Below are 21,607 nucleotides of genomic sequence, written 5' to 3'. Positions count from 1 at the left end.
CTATCTGCATGGAATCTGTAGGCTCTCCCCACCTTTTCCTGGGTTGACTCTGAATGGTTGCGTTTCCTCACAGAATCCACAGACCAGGGGGGAACTGACCATTGTGGAACTCCGGCACTGCCCGAGGGCCCGGGGTCAGTAGGGGGCCCCATGTGATGTCCCTGGTACCTTTCATAGGCTTTTTTGGGTGTGGTTTGAGTTTGGGCAAGGACACAGTGGCCCGATGATCCCCTATTGCCCGGGGGCCCCATGAGTTGTCAGTCTGGGCACCTGGGAAGAGAAGAGGGACATCTGGGAAGAGATGAGGGACATCTGGGAAGAGATGACGGACATCTGGGAAGAGAAGAGGAGCATCTGGGAAGAGATGAGGGACATCTGAGAAGAGATGAGGGACATCTGGGAAGAGATGAGGGACATCTGGGAAGAGAAGAGGGACATCTAAAAGGAGAAAAGGAATGTCTGAAAGAAGAAGGCGAATATCTTGGAAGAGAAGAGGATTGTCTGGGAACAGAAGAGGAACATCTGGGAAGAAAATAGGGGATTCTGGGAAGAGATGGACATCTGGAAGGAGAAGAGGAATGTCTGAATGGAGAGGAGGGATATCAGGGAAGGCAAGAGGGGCATCAGGGAAGTGATGAGGAACATCTGGGTAGAAAAGTGGAACATCAGGAAAGAGAAGAGGGATTTCTGGAAAGAGAGAGGGACATCTGGGAAGAGAAGAGGGACATCTGGGAAGAAAAGAGGGACATCTGGGAAGAAAAGAGGGATATCTGGGAAGAGAAGAGGGACATCTGGGAAGAGAAGAGGGACATCTGGGAAGAGAAGAGGGACATCTGGGAAGAGAAGAGGGACATCTGGGAAGAGAAGAGGGACATCTGGGAAGAGAAGAGGGACATCTGGGAAGAGATGAGGAACATCTGGGAAGAGAAGAGGGACATCTGGGAAGAGAAGAGGGACATCTAAAAGGAGAAAAGGAATGTCTGAAAGAAGAAGACGAATATCTTGGAAGACAAGAGGATTGTCTGGGAACAGAAGAGGAACATCTGGGAAGAAAAGTGGCCCCATGATCCCCTATTGCCCGGGGCTCCATGAGTTGTCAGTCTGCCCCTGCAACAGACACACTGTTAGGTTAACGTAAACGCTGACTAAAATAAAAATGAGAAACTCTTGTGTCTGACCTCCTAAAAATACCAATTAACTGACTGTTCTACTGACTCTCAGGCTGCCAAACCATAGAGAAGGATCATGTTTGGAAGCGGTGGTCTCTCTGCAGAGGTCTGCTGAGTCACGACTGTTGCTCTACAAGTGGCAAATTCCTGCTCCCTGTTGATTGGAAAGCTCTAGTTTATAAAGACAATGAATATAATAATTCCAAGTATAAGGAAAACTTGTTTTCATTGTTTCGATAGAGTAAGAGAGGGTTGACCCCTTTTCCTGTGACTGGTGGAAGGGTTACAGTGATGTCGGCATGTAAACTATAGCAGCCAAGTAATTGTTTACCTGTTTAGTCCCAGCTGCAGGCTTTCTTGTAGAAATGATCACTTCTACACTGCTGGGAGGGTGACGGCCACCCCAGCTGACCCCCTCTCTTCACCATGTTTTTCGGACTCACCTGTCCCACCTGGGAGCCAGGGACCTCCTTAGACCCTGGCATGTGTCAGGAGTAGTAAGAAACCTGGAGGTGCCCAGCACGTCTGGATTTAGGGTCCGTGCTAAATTAGCTTTAATAGGGTACAGGGGACATTGAAGGGCTAATAAACCTCCGATGTGTCCTTAAAGAGAACCTGTCACCTACACTATGCAGAAGAGGGATGACTGGGAATAGAAGAACATCTGGGATGAAAAGAGGGATATCTGAGAAGAGAAGAGGAAAATCTGGGAAGAAAAGAGCAACATCCAGAAGAAGAGGAATGTCTGGCAAGAGAAGAGGGACATCTGGGAAGAGATGAGGAACAACTGGGAAGAGGATCTTCTGGGAAGGGAAGATGAGCATCTGGGAAGAGATGAGGGTCATCTGGGAAGAGATGAGGAGCATCTGAGAAGAGATGAGGGACCTCTGGGAAGAGATGAGGGACATCTGGGAAGAGAAGAGGGACATCTGGGAAGAGAAGAGGGACATCTGGGAAGAGAAGAGGGACATCTGGGAAGAGAAGAGGGACATCTGGGAAGAGAAGAGGGACATCTAAAAGGAGAAAAGGAATGTCCGAAAGGAGAAGACGAATATCTTGGAAGAGAAGAGGATTGTCTGGAAACAGAAGAGGAACATCTGGGAAGAAAAGAGGGGATTCTGGGAAGAGAAGAGGGACATCTGGGAAAAGGATCTTCTGGGAAGGGAAGAGGAGCATCTGGGAAGAGATGAGGGACATCTGGGAAGAGATGAGGGACATCTGGGAAGAGAAGAGGGACATCTGGGAATTGATGAGGGACACCTGGGAAGAGATGAGGGACATCTGGGAAGAGGAGAAGAGAAGAGGAGCATCTGGGAAGAGATGAGGGACATCTGGGAAGAGATGGGGGACATCTGGGAAGAGATGAGGGACATCTGGGAAGAGATGAGGGACATCTAAAAGGAGAAAAGGAATGTCTGAAAGAAGAAGATGAATATCTTGGAAGAGAAGAGGATTGTCTGGGAACAGAAGAGGAACATCTGGGAAGAAAAGAGGGGATTCTGGGAAGAGGACATCTGGAAGGAGAAGAGGAATGTCTGGATGGAGAGGAGGGATATCAGGGAAGTGATGAGGAACATCTGGGTAGAAAAGTGGAACATCAGGAAAGAGAAGAGGGATATCTGGGAAGAGAGAGGGATATCTGGGAAGAGAAAATGAACATCTTTGAAGAGAAGAGGAACATTAGAAAAGAGAAGGGAACCATCAGGGAAGAGAAGAGGAACATCTGTGGAGAGAAAGGGAATGTCTGGGGAGAAGAGGAATGTCTGTGGAGAAGAGGAATGTCTGGGAAATGACCTTGTCTATGTATTAGGACAGTGTTGAGCACTGCCGGATGGGGCTGGTACAGTATGATTGAGCCCTAACTCTAACCCTAATCATCACTCTCACTCTCTCTCATGTTAACCTTAGTTCTTGTGAACTTTAACCCTCTCGCCAAGGCTAGCCCTTATATACTAACTGTAACTCTCCTACAGACCCCCACCCTTTGTATAATCAGTTGAATACAGGTTTAACCAGTTGGACTCTCCTCACTATCCTCCTCAAGGCTCTAGCAATCACCATCAGCTCAACGTGTATCCCACTGATTATACAGAGGGAACTGGAATATCTGGGAAGAGAACCTCAAAACATGTTGTATGTTTATTCAGTTCTTCAATGAATAACGAAACCCAAACTGGACTCACTTTTGTGCTAGTGTTCTTTATTTTATTTTCTGAGTTCTGATTCTGAGTTCTCCAGTTAGGGAGGACCTGTCATACAAGTGCGGTCTCACTGGGATCACCGCTGGGATCACGGAGCCTTTGGAACTTGTTTGACACTCTGCAATATCACACCACTGATTACCAGTACTCCAAGCGTCCCTCTGACACATATTCTATACATGCATTAGACACAATGAACCAATCATCATTAAGGTTGCCTGTTCCTCTCACCAATCTGGGTCGTGTCTGTCGCAGGAAGGACTTCAGATCTCCTCCAGCCATCAGTTCCAGGAGAATGAATCTCGGCAGAGCCTGTAGACTGACGCCAATACAACGCACAATGTTCTGGTGGTTGAATTTACTGGGAAGAGAGATGGACATTGTTCACTCAACCAGGCCACACACTTCATAATTTATCATCACTTTCAATACCAAAGACATTCATGAAAAGGGAAGATTCCAGAACATCCAATAAAGACAATCAATGATCCAATTAAAAAAAAGGTCAGAGGTAGAAATTAGCAAAATTTGGAGTTTGGGATTTGAAGAAACATGGGGACATCTCAGCTAAATCTCACCATTTAATCCATAAAGAAGACTGAACTGAGGTGTTTTTGGTGGTTGGTAATGGTATAATGGGCTATAAATGGCTCTTGAGGGTTATGGAAGCTCCTTTCACCTGGCCTGAACCTGTTCCTGCAGCTGGGAACATGATATTAGCTACTAGAGGACCAGAAGAACCCTGACACCAAGGGTCCATTCACACCAGCGAGCATGCGTTAAGTTGCATATAACGTGCCCACTGGTGTGTGTTGTGCACATGTGCTGTAATACTTTGTACAATGCAGCCTAATACTTGTTATTTTTCTTTGTTAACTTTATTAAACTTGACAGCTGATTTGACTGATTTGTGCAGCAGAGCCTTGGAACGTGCTGTGCAGAATTACCAAAATGTTCTGAATTTTGTTAGTGCACACCAACAAAGACCATTGGCCAATTGTCTTGTCTATGCATTGAGACTGTGTTGGGCAAGAAAAGAGAAATATCTGGGATGGGAAGAGGAATGTCTGGGAAGAGAAGAGGAACATCTATGAGGAGAAGAGGAACGTCTGAAAATAGAATGGAAACATCTGGAAAGAGAAGGGGAACATCTGGAAAGAGAAGGATAACATCTGGAAAGAGAAGGGGAACATCTGGGACAGCAATGGGAACATCTAGCAAGAGAAGAGGGAAGGTCTGGGAAGAGAAGAGGGAATTGTCTGGGAAGAGAAAAGGAAGATCTAGAAAGAGAAGATGAACATCTGGGAAGAAAAGAGGAACATTTGAGAAGAGAAGAGGAACATCTGGGAAAAAAAGAAGAGGAACATATGGAAAAAGAAGGGAAACATCTGGAAAGAGAAGGGGACACCTGGGAAGGCAATGGGAACATCTAGAAAGAGAAGAGGGAATGTCTGGCAAGAGATAAGGAAGATCTGGGAAGAGAAGAGGAAATGTCGGGGAAAAGAAGTGGAACATCAGGGAAGAGAAGAGGAGTGTCTGCAAAGAGAAGAGGAACATCAGGGAAGAGAAGAGGGAACACCTGGGAATAAAAGAGGAACATCTGAAGAGAGAAGGGGGACATCTGGGAGGGCAATATAAACATCTGGGAAGAGAATGGGGAATGTCTGGGAAGAGAGAATGAAGATCTGGAAAGAGAAGAGGAACATCTGGGAAGAGAATGGGGAATGTCTGGGAAGAGAGAATGAAGATCTGGAAAGAGAAGAGGAACATCTGGGAAGAGAAGAGGAACGTCTGGGAAGGGAGGAGGAACATCTGGGAAGAATAGAGGAACATCTGGGAAGAATAGAGAAACATCTAGGAAAAGAACAGGAACATCTGGGAAAGGAAAATGAAGTCTGGAAAGAGAAGGGGACATCTGGGAAGGAAATAGGAAGATCTGGGAAGAGAAGAGGGAATGCCTGGAAGAGAAAAGGAAGATCTGGAAAGAAAAGAGGAACATCAGGGAAGAGAAGAGGAACATCAGGGAAGAGAAGAGGAATGACTGGAAAAGGAAGAGGAACATCTGGGAAAAGAAATGCTCGGGAGAACCCTGCCTCAGCATTCCTCCCAAGAGCGGTCATTCCTAATACATGCAGTGGGAGGATTTACGCAAATATCAAAATGCCTTGATGGAGGAGTGGGCGTTCCTAGGCAGGTTGTATTTACATACAGACAGCCCACATGTGATTCCGAGACTCTGAACTTAAAGAACGGAAACCCAATGAATGAAATGTGTGAATCAGGCTGGGAAGGAAAGAACTAAATGAGGCTGGACATCCTCCAGCCAGAAAATGAGGCGGAGCTCTATCTGACTTGCTGCAGCTTCTAATGCACATTGTGAGAAGCTCACAGTATGCAGTGAAATCAGAGTAAAGCTATTTCACTCCGAGAGAGGAGCCAGTACACCAGTACAAGACTGGAGAGGAGGAGCCAGTACACCTGTGCAAGACTGAAGGGGAGGAGCCGCTACACCTGTACAAGACTGAAGGGGAGGAGCCGCTACACCTGCACAAGACTGAAGGGGAGGAGCTGGTACAACTGTGCAAGACTGAAGGGGAGGAGCCAGTACACCTGTGCAAAACTGGAGGGAAGGCCAGAGGGAGGATTTAAAGTGGAGCTCCACCCAAAAGGGGAAGTTCCACTTTAAACCCTTTTCCCCCCGTTCCCCCATTAAGGATTGGCACCTTTGGGGAGCAGGTACCCCAATTTGACAGGTACCCGCTCCCACTTCCGCTGCGATCACCTAGGCGATTGGAAGCGGAAGTTGTCCTCCTCCCCTCCCTCCCTGTAGTCTTCTGGGACACATGACAGGTCCCAGAAGACTAAGGGGCCATTCACAAAGCGCAGCACTTCTCGCGCATGCGCAGTGGGCACCCGGCTGTGAAGCCGCAAACTGTCACAGCCGGGTGCCCACACTGAAGATGCCGGTGCCAGGGAGAGAAGACGGCCGGTGAAACCAGCCGTGGTGAGGACACCGCCGGACCGAGGGACAGGTAAGTGGCTGTATTTTAAAAGTCAGCAGCTACAGTTTTTGTAGCTGCTGACTTTTTTTTTTTTTTTAGGTGGAACTCCGCTTTAATGGTCTAATACTCATCATGGTGAACTTGAAAATGTATTAAATGAAAAAACATGGATGATGGAGATATAAGGGAGGGGGAGCCTCACCAACAGGGAGAAAACTAGAGAAGAATAGGAGACAATGTGGTGCTTCCAGGTGAGATAAAAGGTGAAGAGCCGATGGCTATGACACCCCTGGTATCAGGTTGTTGATGGGAAATGATTTGAGGAGAAGATTTGGAGGGTAGAGAAGTCTCAGGATGGAGGATAATCCACATGGAGGATGTGAGAGTAAAACATCATGATTCCTGACCGCTGTCTTTAGGCACATTCCCCAGCCATGGGCCCTCCTCTGGCAAAATATAATACTTAATTTTGGGGCTGGTGGGCAATCCGCCATCTTTAATCCTCATATCAGAGGATGTGCCAGGACAGCCACCGCGCTCCTCTATTCCCAGGCCATGTATACTGTGCCAATCACCTACCGCCGCCGCCTGTAATTACCTCCCCCATGCAATGGTACATCGCACGCTAAGAGGCGGGGGGGGGGGGGGGGGGGCATATTATACACAACCGTATTCATTTATTTTTCTGTATCACAATCTTTTTTAATTAAAATTTTCCTGCTTTTATAAAGGATTGAAAAGGGGTTTTCCTGATAATTTCTTTTTTTTCGGCAGAACTGCAAGTGGATTTTTTTTATTGCTATTGCGATATTATTATTTTCATTATTTATGTTCTTTTAGTTGGTTAATCACCTCCCATCCATTGTATATAAACGGCCGGACGGTGGCAGTGCAGGGTCAGGTGGACGTTCATAAATGGCCTCCCCACCCCCTGCTTGTGCGCGCTCCCTGGGAACGCGCAGCACCGTGATCCGCAGTGGAACACCGATCATCGGACGGGACCTCTCTGCGAGGTCCCGATCATGTGATCACTGATTGGCCAATCAGTGATCACATGCAGAGTAGTAAGCAAGATGTCACTTCTGACATCATTGCTTACTACGTGTGAAATCTGTGAATGATCACAGAGATCACATGGTACAGGGCCATTCACAACAGCCTTGTACCATGTGACAAGCTGTGACTAATCACAGCTCTCACAGTAGTTCTCAATGGCTGCAAGAATGCATTCAGAGAGAAGGAGAAATGATTCCTCTTACAGCCTTTATGGGTGTAAAAGCAATCAGTGTAAAAAAAAATCTTCATCACCCCCCACAAGTAGTACAATGTCACCATGGTAACACTGTACTTCTAGGGTGACAGTATGTAAAAAAAAAAAACATAAATAATAATATAAAAAAATTAAATAAAAATGTAAAAAAAGTGTTTAAAAATTATAATTTTTGGTTATAAACTAATTTAGGTTATTTTTTTTTTTTACTAAAAAGATAACGGAATACATTTTTGGCCAAGATTTATGATGAAATATGACTTATTTGCAAAATTTTATAAGAAAAACTTTTTTTTTCAAAATTTTTGAACTTTTTCAATTACATAGCAAAAAAAAATAAAAATCCCAGCGGTGATTAAATACCACCAAAATAAAGTTTTATCTGTCTCAAAAAAATGCTAAAACATTCATATGGGTACAGTGTTGCATGACCGCTCAATTGTCATTCAAAGTGTGATAGAGCTGCAAATTGGCCTGGACAGGAAGTGGTTAAACAAGGTATATTACATAGTAGTAGTCTGCACTGCCCTTTGTGAACCAGCAGGTGGAGCTGTCGGCTCTTTTTCACATTTCGCATCCTATTTTTTTACTTATGTTATCTAATGGTTGTTGTTGACAGAACTCAATAGCTCAAGCTGAAATACACAAGTAATTGAGTTGGACCAGGGTGGGGTTCAAACAGACAAATCTAACTTCAAAGCAGGCAGGGTCTGCAGTGCTATCTCTCTGGAAAACCAAAAGTGCTCAGGGAATTCTTTGTCATGTATTCAAGGGCATCTAAATCCAAAAGCAAAAATGTAACATAGTGCAGCTTACCAGTCCTCAGATGTGGTGGCTGTGTTTGTTTTCTTTTTTCAGTCTTGTTTCTCCTTAAATTTCACCTGGTGGTCCTCCCGGACATTTCCTGTCCTAAGGTGGTGGCACTCATTCACTGTATTGGATCCAGGGCTGGGACTAGGGGTGGGCAGGAGGGGCGACAGCCCTGGGCACAGTGGTATTATGTGAGATGGAGGGGGGGCAAGTGAGGAGATTTGGGGGAGGGGAATTTGTGTTGGGAGAGAGGATTTGGGGGTGGTAGGGGGTAAGAATTGTTCCATGAGGGGAAATATAGGGGGAGAGCTAGGAGTGGTGATTTGGGGAGATTTGTGTTGGGAGGGGGGATGGGGAAAGAGAATTTGTGCTAGAAGGGGGAGTCAGGAGCAGGGGGATTCAGGAGCAAGGGGATTCAGGAGGGGGGGGGGGGGCCTGTGCCAGAAGAGGGAATATGGTACAGGTGGGAGAGAACTTGTGCTGGGAGAGAATGCTTTGTTGTGTGTGGGGGGGGATTTGTGCTAGAAGAGGGAATATGGTAGGGAGGAGGATTTGTGCTAGGAGATACTTTTTTGGGGGGGGAGGGTTTGTGCTAGTAGGGATGATAGGAGGGTAATTGTGCTAGGAGGGGAAATTTGGAAGGAGAGGATTTGTACTAGAAGGGGGGATTTGGGGCAGAATTTGTGTTTAGAGAGATGATTTGGAATGGGGGGGGGAGAGGATTTGTGCTTGGAGGGGGAATTTGTAAGGGGAAGATTTGTGCTTGGAGGGGAAATCTGAGGGGTAGAGTATTTGTGCTAGGAGGGGTGATTTTTCTTTTTTCTTTGGGGGGGGGGGCAAATATTTGTGCTTAAGGGGTAAGCATGCTTGATTTTTGTGGGGGGAGGGGGAATTTTTGCTAACACATAATGCTCCTATATTTTTTTTGGGGGGGGGGGGGCACAGATTGGTATATTTACCTAGGGCACTAGATGACCTTGACTTGGCACTGACTGTATATAGAAGGGGATAGTTGCCATCCTAGGGTAGAACTACAGAACACCTCGCCATCCTCTGATACACAGGAGGAGGTGTTCTGTAGTCCACAGAGGAGAAATGGGCATGGCTGCTAAGATCACATACTTTAAGGGAACTAGTTATACATTTTTTAATACACATTTTGCTGGATGAGCTTTCACCTGTCCCAGGAAATCTGACTATAGTGTGCTTAGTGCAGTGATTTCCAGTGATGGACAGCTCCATCTAGTGGACATAATGTGGTATTTTTCTGACTGATTTCAGAAAACATGCTGCATTATGGTCACTGGAGGGGAGGGTTTTTTCTCAACAAAAGTGGAGTTACCTTTTAAGCCGTCATATTCAGTGTACAGACAATCTGTCCTGTAAACAGTATCCACCAACCTGTGACCTTCGACCTCCCCCCCCCCATGGTGGCATCCTACTACAGACCATGATGGTCAGGGATCAGTAAAGGACATGCCTCACCTGATGATGAGCGCCTCCATCAGGAAATCCAGCTCATCTTGCTCTGAACACACCTCCGGCAGAGTCTGCGAACACAACAAACAGCAGCGCTCACAGAATATCGATGTGTATTCGATGTATAATATTCCGTTCACAAATCAAATCGATTACAATTTTTCTAACAGACCTTCTACCCAACCACATCGGGATTTCTACAGTACAATGTATCCGATGTTCTAAGAATTATTATAATTGATCAATGCTGCTATCCTTTGTTGCATCTCAATGCTGCTGATCCCCTGCACCCTCTTTGCAGCTACTTTGCCTGTCCACTGGTGATGTCATTGATGTTGCCACTAATGGCGAGGATGGAACCACCGCGTGCGGCAGAGAAAACCGGCATCTGACTCTCATAGAAGCACTGAACGCTGCAGAGTCTGACGATGGAGCCCTCCTCTTATATTGCAGAGAATTACAATCTGAATTTATCCTAAATCCTCCCTCCGGCCTCCCCTTAAGTCTTGCACAGGTGTACCGGCTCCTCCCCTTCATTCTTGCACAGGTGTACAGGCTCCTCCCCTTCATTCTTGCACAGGTGTATCGGCTCCTCCCCTTCAGTCTTGCACAGGTGTACCGGCTCCTCCCCTTCAGTCTTGCACAGGTGTACCGGCTCCTCCCCTTCAGTCTTGCACAGGTGTACCAGCTCCTCCCCTTCGGTCTTGCACAGGTGTACCGACTCTTCCCCACCAGTCTTGCACAGGTGTACTGGCTCCTCCCCTTCAGTCTTGCACAGGTGTAGCGGCTCTTTCCCTTCAGTCTTGCACAGGTGTATCGGCTCCTCCCCTCCAGTCTTGCACAGGTGTACTGGCCCCTCCCCTTCAGTCTTGCACAGGTGTACCGGCTCCTCCCCTCCAGTCTTGCACAGGTGTACTGGCTCCTCCCCTTCAGTCTTGCACAGGTGTACCGGCTCCTCCCCTTCAGTCTTGCATAGGTGTACAGGCTCCTCCCCTTAAGTCTTGCACAGGTGTACCGGCTCCTCCCCTTCAGTCTTGCACAGGTGTACAGGCTCCTCCCCTTCAGTCTTGCACAGGTGTACAGGCTCCTCCTCTTAAGTCTTGCACAGGTGTACTGGCTCCTCCCCTTCAGTCTTGCACAGGTGTACCGGCTCCTCCCCTTCAGTCTTGCACAGGCGTACTGGCTCCTCCCCTTCAGTCTTGCACAGGCGTACTGGCTCCTCCCCTTCAGTCTTGCACAGGTGTACCGGCTCCTCCCCTCCAGGCTTGCACAGGTGTACTGGCTCCTCCCCTTCAGTCTTGCACAGGTGTACCGGCTCCTCCCCTTCAGTCTTGCACAGGTGTACTGGCTCCTCCCCTCCAGTCTTGCACAGGTGTACTGGCTCCTCCCCTCCAGTCTTGCACAGGTGTACAGGCTCCTCGCCTTCAGTCTTGCATAAGTGTACAGGCTCCTCCCCTTCAGTCTTGCACAGGTGTACCAGCTCCTCCCCTTCAGTCTTGCACAGGTGTACAGGCTCCTCCCCTTCAGTCTTGCACAGGTGTACCGGCTCCTCCCCTTCAGTCTTGCACAGGTGTACCAGCTCCTCCCCTCCAGTCTTGCACAGGTGTACTGGCTCCTCCCCTTCAGTCTTGCACAGGCATACCGGCTCCTCCCCTTCAGTCTTGCACAGGTGTATGGCTCCTCCCTTTCAGTCTTGCACAGGTGTACCGGCTCCTCCCCTTCAGTCTTGCACAGGTGTACGGCTCCTCCCCTTCAGTCTTGCACAGGTGTACCGGCTCCTCCCCTTCAGTCTTGCACAGGTGTACGGCTCCTCCCCTTCAGTCTTGCACAGGTGTACCGGCTCCTCCCCTTCAGTCTGCACAGGTGTATCGGCTCCCCTCCTGGACTGATACGGCTTCCTCTGATTTCACTGCACACTAGACATATGTGGTTTATTTCGTTCCGAATTGAAATTCAAACAAATTTTTTGTTATTCAGAAATTCGGATGTATCTGAACATCCAAATTAAAATAGTAACGAACTTCAATGAATCTGAAAAAACAAAACAAAATTTCGGCCAAAATTTTATTTGCAATTCTGCCTGCATTGCATAGAGAAGCACAGAGACCCAGTGTAGACATCACTAGGACTAAAATAAGGTGTGTATTGAAAATGTAAAGGTGTCATTTTTAAGATGTCAATATGTTAATGAGGGGTGAGGGGTGAGGGGGTGCCCAGGGAAGGTAAAATATAGGCAGACTATACGCCAGTCCTACAGTCAGGTACTTATATTAGCTGCATTTGAAGGGATACATCACCTGCTGTGTCAATCTATATCTGCACTTTATGGTGTGTTGTGATTAGTGGAGCCGTCGCTGTAAACCGTCTCCTGTCATGGCTGCCGAGTCGGCATCTCCTGTAATTCAATAACCCATCGACAGGCTGAGGACTTCACGAGGCGCAGAAGTGCTGAGAGGGGGGGGATGGGGAGTCTACATTGAACCCTCCGCTACATCCACCTCTAATCAGCCGCCAGCTGGACGCGGAAACTCTTCAGGGAAGACGATAACTTATTGATCAGTCTGCTCTATCCTCATCATAATAAATATTTACAGGGCCGGTAACACCAACCCATAAATACAATACCGGACATGGAGAAGCTGAGCCAGAGGTTACCCTTCCATTCCGACCCGGAGCTCCGGACACAACAGAACCGGCTTAGAATGATATACAGAACCTGCACCCCTACATCAGGTGTCCCCATCAGAGTGCCCCCCTATATAACTGTCCCCATCAGAGTGCCCCCCTATATAACTGTCCCCATCAGAGTGCCCCCCCATATAACTGTCCCCATCAGAGTGCCCCCCCATATAACTGTCCCTATCAGAGTGCCCCCCTATATAACTGTCCCCATCAGAGTGCCCCCCCTATATAACTGTCCCCATCAGAGTGCCCCCCTATATAACTGTCCCCATCAGAGTGCCCCCCTATATAACTGTCCCCATCAGAGTGCCCCCCTATATAACTGTCCCCATCAGAGTGCCCCCCCTATATAACTGTCCCCATCAGAGTGCCCCCCTATATAACTGTCCCCATCAGAGTGCCCCCTATATAACTGTCCCCATCAGAGTGCCCCCCTATATAACTGTCCCCATCAGAGTGCCCCCCTATATAACTGTCCCCATCAGAGTGCCCCCCCTATATAACTGTCCCCATCAGAGTGCCCCCCCTATATAACTGTCCCCATCAGAGTGCCCCCTTATATAACTGTCCCCATCAGAGTGCCCCCTTATATAACTGTCCCCATCAGAGTGCCCCTTTATATAACTGTCCCCATCAGAGTGCCCCCCCCTATATAACTGTCCCCATCAGAGTGCCCCCCCCTATATAACTGTCCCCATCAGAGTGCCCCCCCCTATATAACTGTCCCCATCAGAATGCCCCCTTACATCAGGTGTCCCCATCAGAGTGCCCCCTTATACAACTGTCCCCATCAGAATGCCCCCCCCTTATATAACTGTCCCCATCAGAGTGCCCCCCCTATATAACTGTCCCCATCAGAGTGCCCCCTTATATAACTGTCCCCATGAGAGTGCCCCCCCTTATATAACTGTCCCCATCAGAGTGCCCCCCTATATAACTGTCCCCATCAGAGTGCCCCCCCTATATAACTGTCCCCATCAGAGTGCCCCTTTATATAACTGTCCCCATCAGAGTGCCCCCCCTATATAACTGTCCCCATCAGAGTGCCCCCTTATATAACTGTCCCCATCAGAGTGCCCCCCCCTATATAACTGTCCCCATCAGAGTGCCCCCTTATATAACTGTCCCCATCAGAGTGCCCCCCCCCTTATACAACTGTCCCCATCAGAGTGCCCCCTGATATAACTGTCCCCATCAGAGTGCCCCCTGATATAACTGTCCCCATCAGAGTGCCCCCTGATATAACTGTCCCCATCAGAGTGCCCCCTTATACAACTGTCCCCATCAGAGTGCCCCCTATATAACTGTCCCCATCAGAGTGCCCCCTTATACAACTGTCCCCATCAGAGTGCCCCCCTATATAACTGTCCCCATCAGAATGCCCCCCCTTATATAACTGTCCCCATCAGAGTGCCCCCCCTTATATAACTGTCCCCATCAGAGTGCCCCCTTATACAACTGTCCCCATCAGAGTGCCCCCTATATAACTGTCCCCATCAGAGTGCCCCCTTATACAACTGTCCCCATCAGAGTGCCCCCCTATATAACTGTCCCCATCAGAATGCCCCCCCTTATATAACTGTCCCCATCAGAGTGCCCCCCCTTATATAACTGTCCCCATCAGAGTGCCCCTTTATATAACTGTCCCCATCAGAGTGCCCCCTTATATAACTGTCCCCATCAGAGTGCCCCCTTATATAACTGTCCCCATCAGAGTGCCCCCCCCTATATAACTGTCCCCATCAGAGTGCCCCCTTATATAACTGTCCCCATCAGAGTGCCCCCCTTATACAACTGTCCCCATCAGAGTGCCCCCTGATATAACTGTCCCCATCAGAGTGCCCCCCCTATATAACTGTCCCCATCAGAGTGCCCCCCCCTATACAACTGTCCCGATCAGAGTGCCCCCTTATACAACTGTCCCCATCAGAGTGCCCCCCCTATATAACTGTCCCCATCAGAGTGCCCCCTTATACAACTGTCCCCATCAGAGTGCCCCCCCTATATAACTGTCCCCATCAGAGTGCCCCCTGATATAACTGTCCCCATCAGAGTGCCCCCCCTATATAACTGTCCCCATCAGAGTGCCCCCCTATATAACTGTCCCCATCAGAGTGCCCCCCTATATAACTGTCCCCATCAGAGTGCCCCCTTATATAACTGTCCCCATCAGAGTGCCCCCCCTATATAACTGTCCCCATCAGAGTGCCCCCCTATATAACTGTCCCTATCAGAGTGCCCCCCCTATATAACTGTCCCCATCAGAGTACCCTCTTACATCAGGTGTCCCTATCAGAGTGCCCCCCCTATATAACTGTCCCCATCAGAGTACCCCCTTACATCAGGTGTCCCTATCAGAGTGCCCCCTTATACAACTGTCCCCATCAGAGTGCCCCCCTATATAACTGTCCCCATCAGAGTGCCCCCCTATATAACTGTCCCCATCAGAGTGCCCCCCCTATATAACTGTCCCCATCAGAGTGCCCCCCTATATAACTGTCCCCATCAGAGTGCCCCCCCTATATAACTGTCCCCATCAGAGTGCCCCCCCTATATAACTGTCCCCATCAGAGTGCCCCCTTATATAACTGTCCCCATCAGAGTGCCCCCCCTATATAACTGTCCCCATCAGAGTGCCCCTTTATATAACTGTCCCCATCAGAGTGCCCCCCCTATATAACTGTCCCCATCAGAGTGCCCCCCCCCTATATAACTGTCCCCATCAGAATGCCCCCTTACATCAGGTGTCCCCATCAGAGTGCCCCCCTTATACAACTGTCCCCATCAGAATGCCCCCCCCTTATATAACTGTCCCCATCAGAGTGCCCCTTTATATAACTGTCCCCATCAGAGTGCCCCCCCTATATAACTGTCCCCATCAGAGTGCCCCCTTATATAACTGTCCCCATGAGAGTGCCCCCCCTTATATAACTGTCCCCATCAGAGTGCCCCCCTATATAACTGTCCCCATCAGAGTGCCCCCCCTATATAACTGTCCCCATCAGAGTGCCCCTTTATATAACTGTCCCCATCAGAGTGCCCCCCCTATATAACTGTCCCCATCAGAGTGCCCCCTTATATAACTGTCCCCATCAGAGTGCCCCTTTATATAACTGTCCCCATCAGAGTGCCCCCCCTATATAACTGTCCCCATCAGAGTGCCCCCTTATATAACTGTCCCCATCAGAGTGCCCCCCCCCTATATAACTGTCCCCATCAGAGTGCCCCCTTATATAACTGTCCCCATCAGAGTGCCCCCCCCCTTATACAACTGTCCCCATCAGAGTGCCCCCTGATATAACTGTCCCCATCAGAGTGCCCCCTTATATAACTGTTCCAATTAGGAGTGCCCCCTTACATCAGTTGTCCCCATCAGAGTGCCCCCTATATAACTGTCCCCATCAGAGTGCCCCCTTATACAACTGTCCCCATCAGAGTGCCCCCCTATATAAACTGTCCCCATCAGAATGCCCCCCCTTATATAACTGTCCCCATCAGAGTGCCCCCCTTATATAACTGTCCCCATCAGAGTGCCCCTTATATAACTGTCCCCATCAGAGTGCCCCCTTATATAACTGTCCCCATCAGAGTGCCCCCCCCTATATAACTGTCCCCATCAGAGTGCCCCCTTATATAACTGTCCCCATCAGAGTGCCCCCCTTATACAACTGTCCCCATCAGAGTGCCCCCTGATATAACTGTCCCCATCAGAGTGCCCCCCCTATATAACTGTCCCCATCAGAGTGCCCCCCTATACAACTGTCCCCATCAGAGTGCCCCCTTATACAACTGTCCCCATCAGAGTGCCCCTTATACAACTGTCCCCATCAGAGTGCCCCCCCTATATAACTGTCCCCATCAGAGTGCCCCCCCTATACAACTGTCCCCATCAGAGTGCCCCCCCTATATAACTGTCCCCATCAGAGTGCCCCCTTACATAACTGTTCCCATTAGGAGTGTCCCCCTTACACCAGTTGTCCCCATCAGAGTACTCCCTTATATAATGGTCCCTGTTAGAAGTGCCCCATTACATCAGGTGTCCCCATCAGAGTGCCCCTTACATCAGGCTTCCATTCAGAGTGCCCCCTTACATCAAGTGTCCCCATCAGAGTCTCCCCTTAAATCAGTTGTCCATATCAGGATCCCTCTTACAACAATTGTCCCTCTCAGAGTGCTTCTTTACATAACGGTCCCCGTTAGGAGTGCCCCTTACATCAGGTGTCCCCATCAGAGTGCCCCTTACATCAGGTGTCCCCGTCAAAGTACCCCCTTACATCGATTGTCTTCATCAGAGTGTCCCCTTACAAATGATCAGATGTCCCTATCAGAGTGCCCAATTACATCAGTGTTCCTATCAAAGTCCCCCACTCTTACATCAATTGTCCATATTAGAGTGCCCCTCCCCCTTTATATAATTGTTCCCATTAGAAGTGCCCCCTTACATCAGGGTCCCCATCAGAGTGCCTCTTTACATCAGGTGTCCCCATCAGAGTGCCCCCTTACATCAGTGTCCCCATCAGAGTGCCTCTTTATATCAGGTGTCCCCATCAGAGTGCCCCCTTACATCAGTGTCCCCATCAGAGTGCCCCCTTACATCAGTGTCCCCATCAGAGTGCCCCCTTACATCAGTGTCCCCATCAGAGTGCCCCCTTACATCAGTGTCCCCATCAGAGTGCCCCCTTACATCAGTGTCCCCATCAGAGTGCCCCCTTACATCTGTGTCCCCATCAGAGTGCCCCCTTACATCTGTGTCCCCATCAGAGTGCCCCCTTACATCTGTGTCCCTATCAGAGTGCCCCCTTACAAAAACTGCCCACATCAGAGTGCCCCCTTATATAACTGCCCCCATTAGGAGTGCCCCTTACATCAGGTGTCCACATCAGCCTAGCTCATGGATCAGTGGATGAACGCTCAGAGTCCTGGGGGGGCACAACTATACTTAGGGGGGTTCAGCCAACCCCAGAACCCCCCTGGACTCGGGCCCAGTCCTTTAGCACCAAAGGTGAAAGGGAAATTGCCCCCTCCCCCCCGTTTGTGAGCCATGAACTACTTCAGTTCACAGTCCTGCAGGTCCCACCATACTTGTCTCCTTGTGTATTTTTCCCATTCACACATTTGATCCGCATTTGATCCAAGAACATTCGATTTTCCCACAGGACGAATTCCATACAGTTTCAATGGACGAACAGCAATGTGAATGTTTTTTAATAAACACCCCCTCACTCTGGCTCCCCCCTCCCCTGAAAATGTGCCTCCTCAGCCCAGCAGTGGCCACCCTGTCCACGGCTAACAAAGCAATAAGTGGAATGAAGAGTTGAGCGCCCGGCCAAGGCCTGTACAAGATGGCGCCTCTCCTGATTGAAGGCCTCGCAGACGGCGTGTTTTATGAGTCGGCTCCAAGCTGACGCCGCGGTGACTTTGCTGCGAGATTCGGGAGACTCATTAAATTCAAGGATGATGGATGGGCCTCGCCTTCTGCCAACGATGATCCCGGACCTGGAACTACTGTGACCACAGAGCTGACAATCACCGGAACTCCTTGTTTATCACATTACTCCGTTTTAATGTATCGTCACTCCCGGAACTCCTAAGACTTTGTGTCGAAGGAATGCAAATCTATACCTGAACATACCGGGCGGTGCTGTGCCAGCTCCACTCCTAAGGATGGCGCTAGCATCCTGCTCTTCTGAAGTCTGGAGTGTCTCCTTATACTTGGAGTCCAGGAGGCACTCAGAACCACACCCATCTAAGGGCTGATTGGCCCCAGCAGTTGCCTGGGGGGTCAAATACCTGTGAGTTGGGGCAGGCAGAAGGCAGTGAGGAAGAGGTAGTGGAAGGTACGTCCACCAACCTGCCTGACGCCATCGCAATCTATGCGATTGTATCCAACTGCTACATCATATCCACCGACAGAACAAGGTTTCTGATTGGACGTAGATGGCGTCAATAAATGAACCGTCAACTGGGGGCGTGACCTACCTTCACAGCGACCTTCAGGGAACCGGATCGTTGGGACTGCACAGCACTTGTCCTTCATAGACTTCACCGAACGCCCCGTGACCCAGACCTCTGCGGAGGAAAGACAGAGAAAAGTATGAGAAAAGTAGAAGGTGCCCCCCCATACCTCTACACTAAATGTAAGGTGCCCCCCCATACCTCTACACTAAATGTAAGGTGCCCCCCCCATACTTCTACACTAAATGTAAGGTGCCCCCCCATACTTCTACACTAAATGTAAGGTGCCCCCCAATACCTCTACACTAAACGTAAGGTGCCCCCCCATACCTCTACACTAAATGTAAGGTGCCCCCCCAATACCTCTACACTAAATGTAAGGTGCCCCCAATACCTCTACACTAAACGTAAGGTGCCCCCCCATACCTCTACACTAAATGTAAGGTGCCCCCCCATACCTCTACACTAAATGTAAGGTGCCCCCCAATACCTCTACACTAAAGGTAAGGTGCCCCCCAATACCTCTACACGAAATATAGGGGCCCCCAATACCTCTACACGAAATGTAAGGTGCCCCCCCATACCTCTACACTAAATGTAAGGTACCCCCCATACCTCTACACTAAATGTTAGGTGCCCCCCCAATACCTCTACACTAAGTTTAAGGTGCCCCCCCCAATACCTCTACACTAAGTTTAAGGTGCCCCCCCAATACCTCTACACTAAATGTAAGGTGCCCCCCCATACCTCTACACTAAATGTAAGGTGCCCCCCCATACCTCTACACTAAATGTAAGGTGCCCCCCCAATACCTCTACACTAAACGTAAGGTGCCCCCCCCAATACCTCTACACTAAATGTAAGGTGCCCCCCAATACCTCTACACTAAATGTAAGGTGCCCCCCCCAATACCTCTACACTAAATGTAAGGTGCCCCCCAATACCTCTACACTAAAGGTAAGGTGCCCCCCCATACCTCTACACTAAATGTAAGGTGCCCCCCATACCTCTACACTAAATGTAAGGTGCCCCCCATACCTCTACACTAAATGTAAGGTGACCCCCAATACCTCTACACTAAATGTAAGGTGCCCCCCAATACCTCTACACTAAAGGTAAGGTGCCCCCCAATACCTCTACACTAAAGGTAAGGTGCCCCCCAATACCTCTACGCGAAATATAGGGGCCCCCCAATACCTCTACACTAAGTTTAAGGTGCCCCCCCCAATACCTCTACACTAAGTTTAAGGTGCCCCCCCAATACCTCTACACTAAATGTAAGGTGCCCCCCATACCTCTACACTAAATGTAAGGTGCCCCCCCCATACCTCTACACTAAATGTAAAGTGCCCCCCAATACCTCTAAACTAAATGTAAGGTGCCCCCCCATACCTCTACACTAAATGTAAGGCCCCCCATACCTCGACACTAATGTAAGGTGCTCCCCCATACCTCTACACTAAATGTAAGGTGCCCCCCAATACCTCTACACTAAATGTAAGGTGCCCCCCCCAAATACCTCTACACTAAATGTAAGGTGCCCCCCCAATACCTCTACACTAAACGTAAGGTGCCCCCCAATACCTCTACACTAAATGTAAGGTGCCCCCCAATACCTCTACACTAAAGGTAAGGTGCCCCCCCATACCTCTACACTAAATGTAAGGTGCCCCCATACCTCTACACTAAATGTAAGGTGACCCCCCCAATACCTCTACACTAAATGTAAGTGCCCCCATACCTCTACACTAAATGTAAGGTGCCCCCCCATACCTCCACACTAAATGTAAGTTGCCCCCCATACCTCTACACTAAATGTAAGGTGCCCCCCAATACCTCTACACTAAATGTAAGGTGCCCCCCCCATACCTCTACACTAAATGTAAGGTGCCCCCCCCATACCTCTACACTAAATGTAAGGTGCCCCCCATACCTCGACACTAAATGTAAGGTGCCCCCCCATACCTCTACACTAAATGTAGGGTGCCCCCCATACCTCTACACTAAATGTAAGGTGCCCCCCCACACCTCTACACTAAATGTAAGGTGCCCCCCCCATACCTCTACACTAAATGTAGGGTGCCCCCCATACCTCTACACTAAATGTAAGGTGCCCCCCCCAATACCTCTACACTAAATGTAAGGTGCCCCCCCCATACCTTCACTGGGAAGGCAGCTCAAGGAGTAAATAGTGCTGAAGTTCTCACCAAAACAAGAAAGCCGGGCCGGGACAAGGGGTGGGCAAGAGGGGCGGCTGCCCTGGGCACTGTGGTATCATGTGAGATTGAGGGGGAGGACATTTTTGTTGGGAGGAGGAATTTGGGGGGCGGTAGGGGGTATGAATTGTTTTAAGAGGAGAAATTTGGGGGGGGGGGTGCTAGGAGTGGTGATTTGGGGGAATATGTGTTGGGAGTGGGGATGGGGGAGAGGACTTGTGCTAGGAGAAAGGATATGGGGGGGGGGGGGTTTGTGCTAGAATAAGTGATATGGTGGGGGGCGAGTGGATCTGAGCTAGGAGGGGATTTTTTTTTTTGAGGGGGGATTTGTGCCAGTAGAGATGATCGGGGGGGGGATATTTGTGCTAGGGGGGGATTTTGGGAAGGGGGGGTTGTGCTAAGAAAGGGGGTTGGGGGAGGGTAATTTGTGCTGGGAGGAAGGATTTGGAGCGGGTGGGGGGGAATCTGTGCTAGGAGGGGAAATTTGGGGCAATTTGTGCCGGGAAGGGGGATTTGGAGCGGGGGGGGGATTGTGCTCGAAGGGGAAATTTGGGGGGATCTGTGCTGGGAAGGAGGATTTGGAGCGGGGGGGGGGGGATTTGTGCTCGGAGGAGAAATTTGGGGGGATCTGTGCCGGGAAGGGGGATTTGGAGCGGGGTGGAGAGGATTTGTGCTCGAAGGGGAAATTTGGGGGGATCTGTGCCGGGAAGGGGGATTTGGAGCGGGGGGGAGAGGATTTGTGTTCAGAGGGGAAATTTGGGGGGATCTATGCCGGGAAGGAGGATTTGGAGCGGGGGGGAGAGGATTTGTGTTCAGAGGGGAA

The 21,607-nt window shown here is 49.4% G+C and overlaps 1 protein-coding gene across 1 annotated transcript in view; it reads right to left on the bottom strand.

Moving 5' to 3' along the window:
• Positions 1–21,607, bottom strand: part of LOC149435579 (ALK tyrosine kinase receptor-like) — a 264,409-nt gene that overhangs the window by 33,726 nt on the left and 209,076 nt on the right. The window contains 4 exon segments of the mRNA XM_089662515.1: positions 3,602–3,731; positions 9,938–10,002; positions 18,593–18,613; positions 18,616–18,682. Coding sequence (XP_089518641.1) covers positions 3,602–3,731; positions 9,938–10,002; positions 18,593–18,613; positions 18,616–18,682 — 283 coding nt within the window.

This window comes from Staurois parvus, unplaced genomic scaffold (assembly GCF_062004578.1).
Source record: "Staurois parvus isolate SC_StPar_1 unplaced genomic scaffold, SC_StPar_1.0 ptg001487l, whole genome shotgun sequence".
Classification (NCBI taxonomy): domain Eukaryota; kingdom Metazoa; phylum Chordata; class Amphibia; order Anura; family Ranidae; genus Staurois; species Staurois parvus.
Note: the sequence above shows the minus strand (reverse complement) of the source record. Positions and strands in the feature narration are given on the sequence as shown.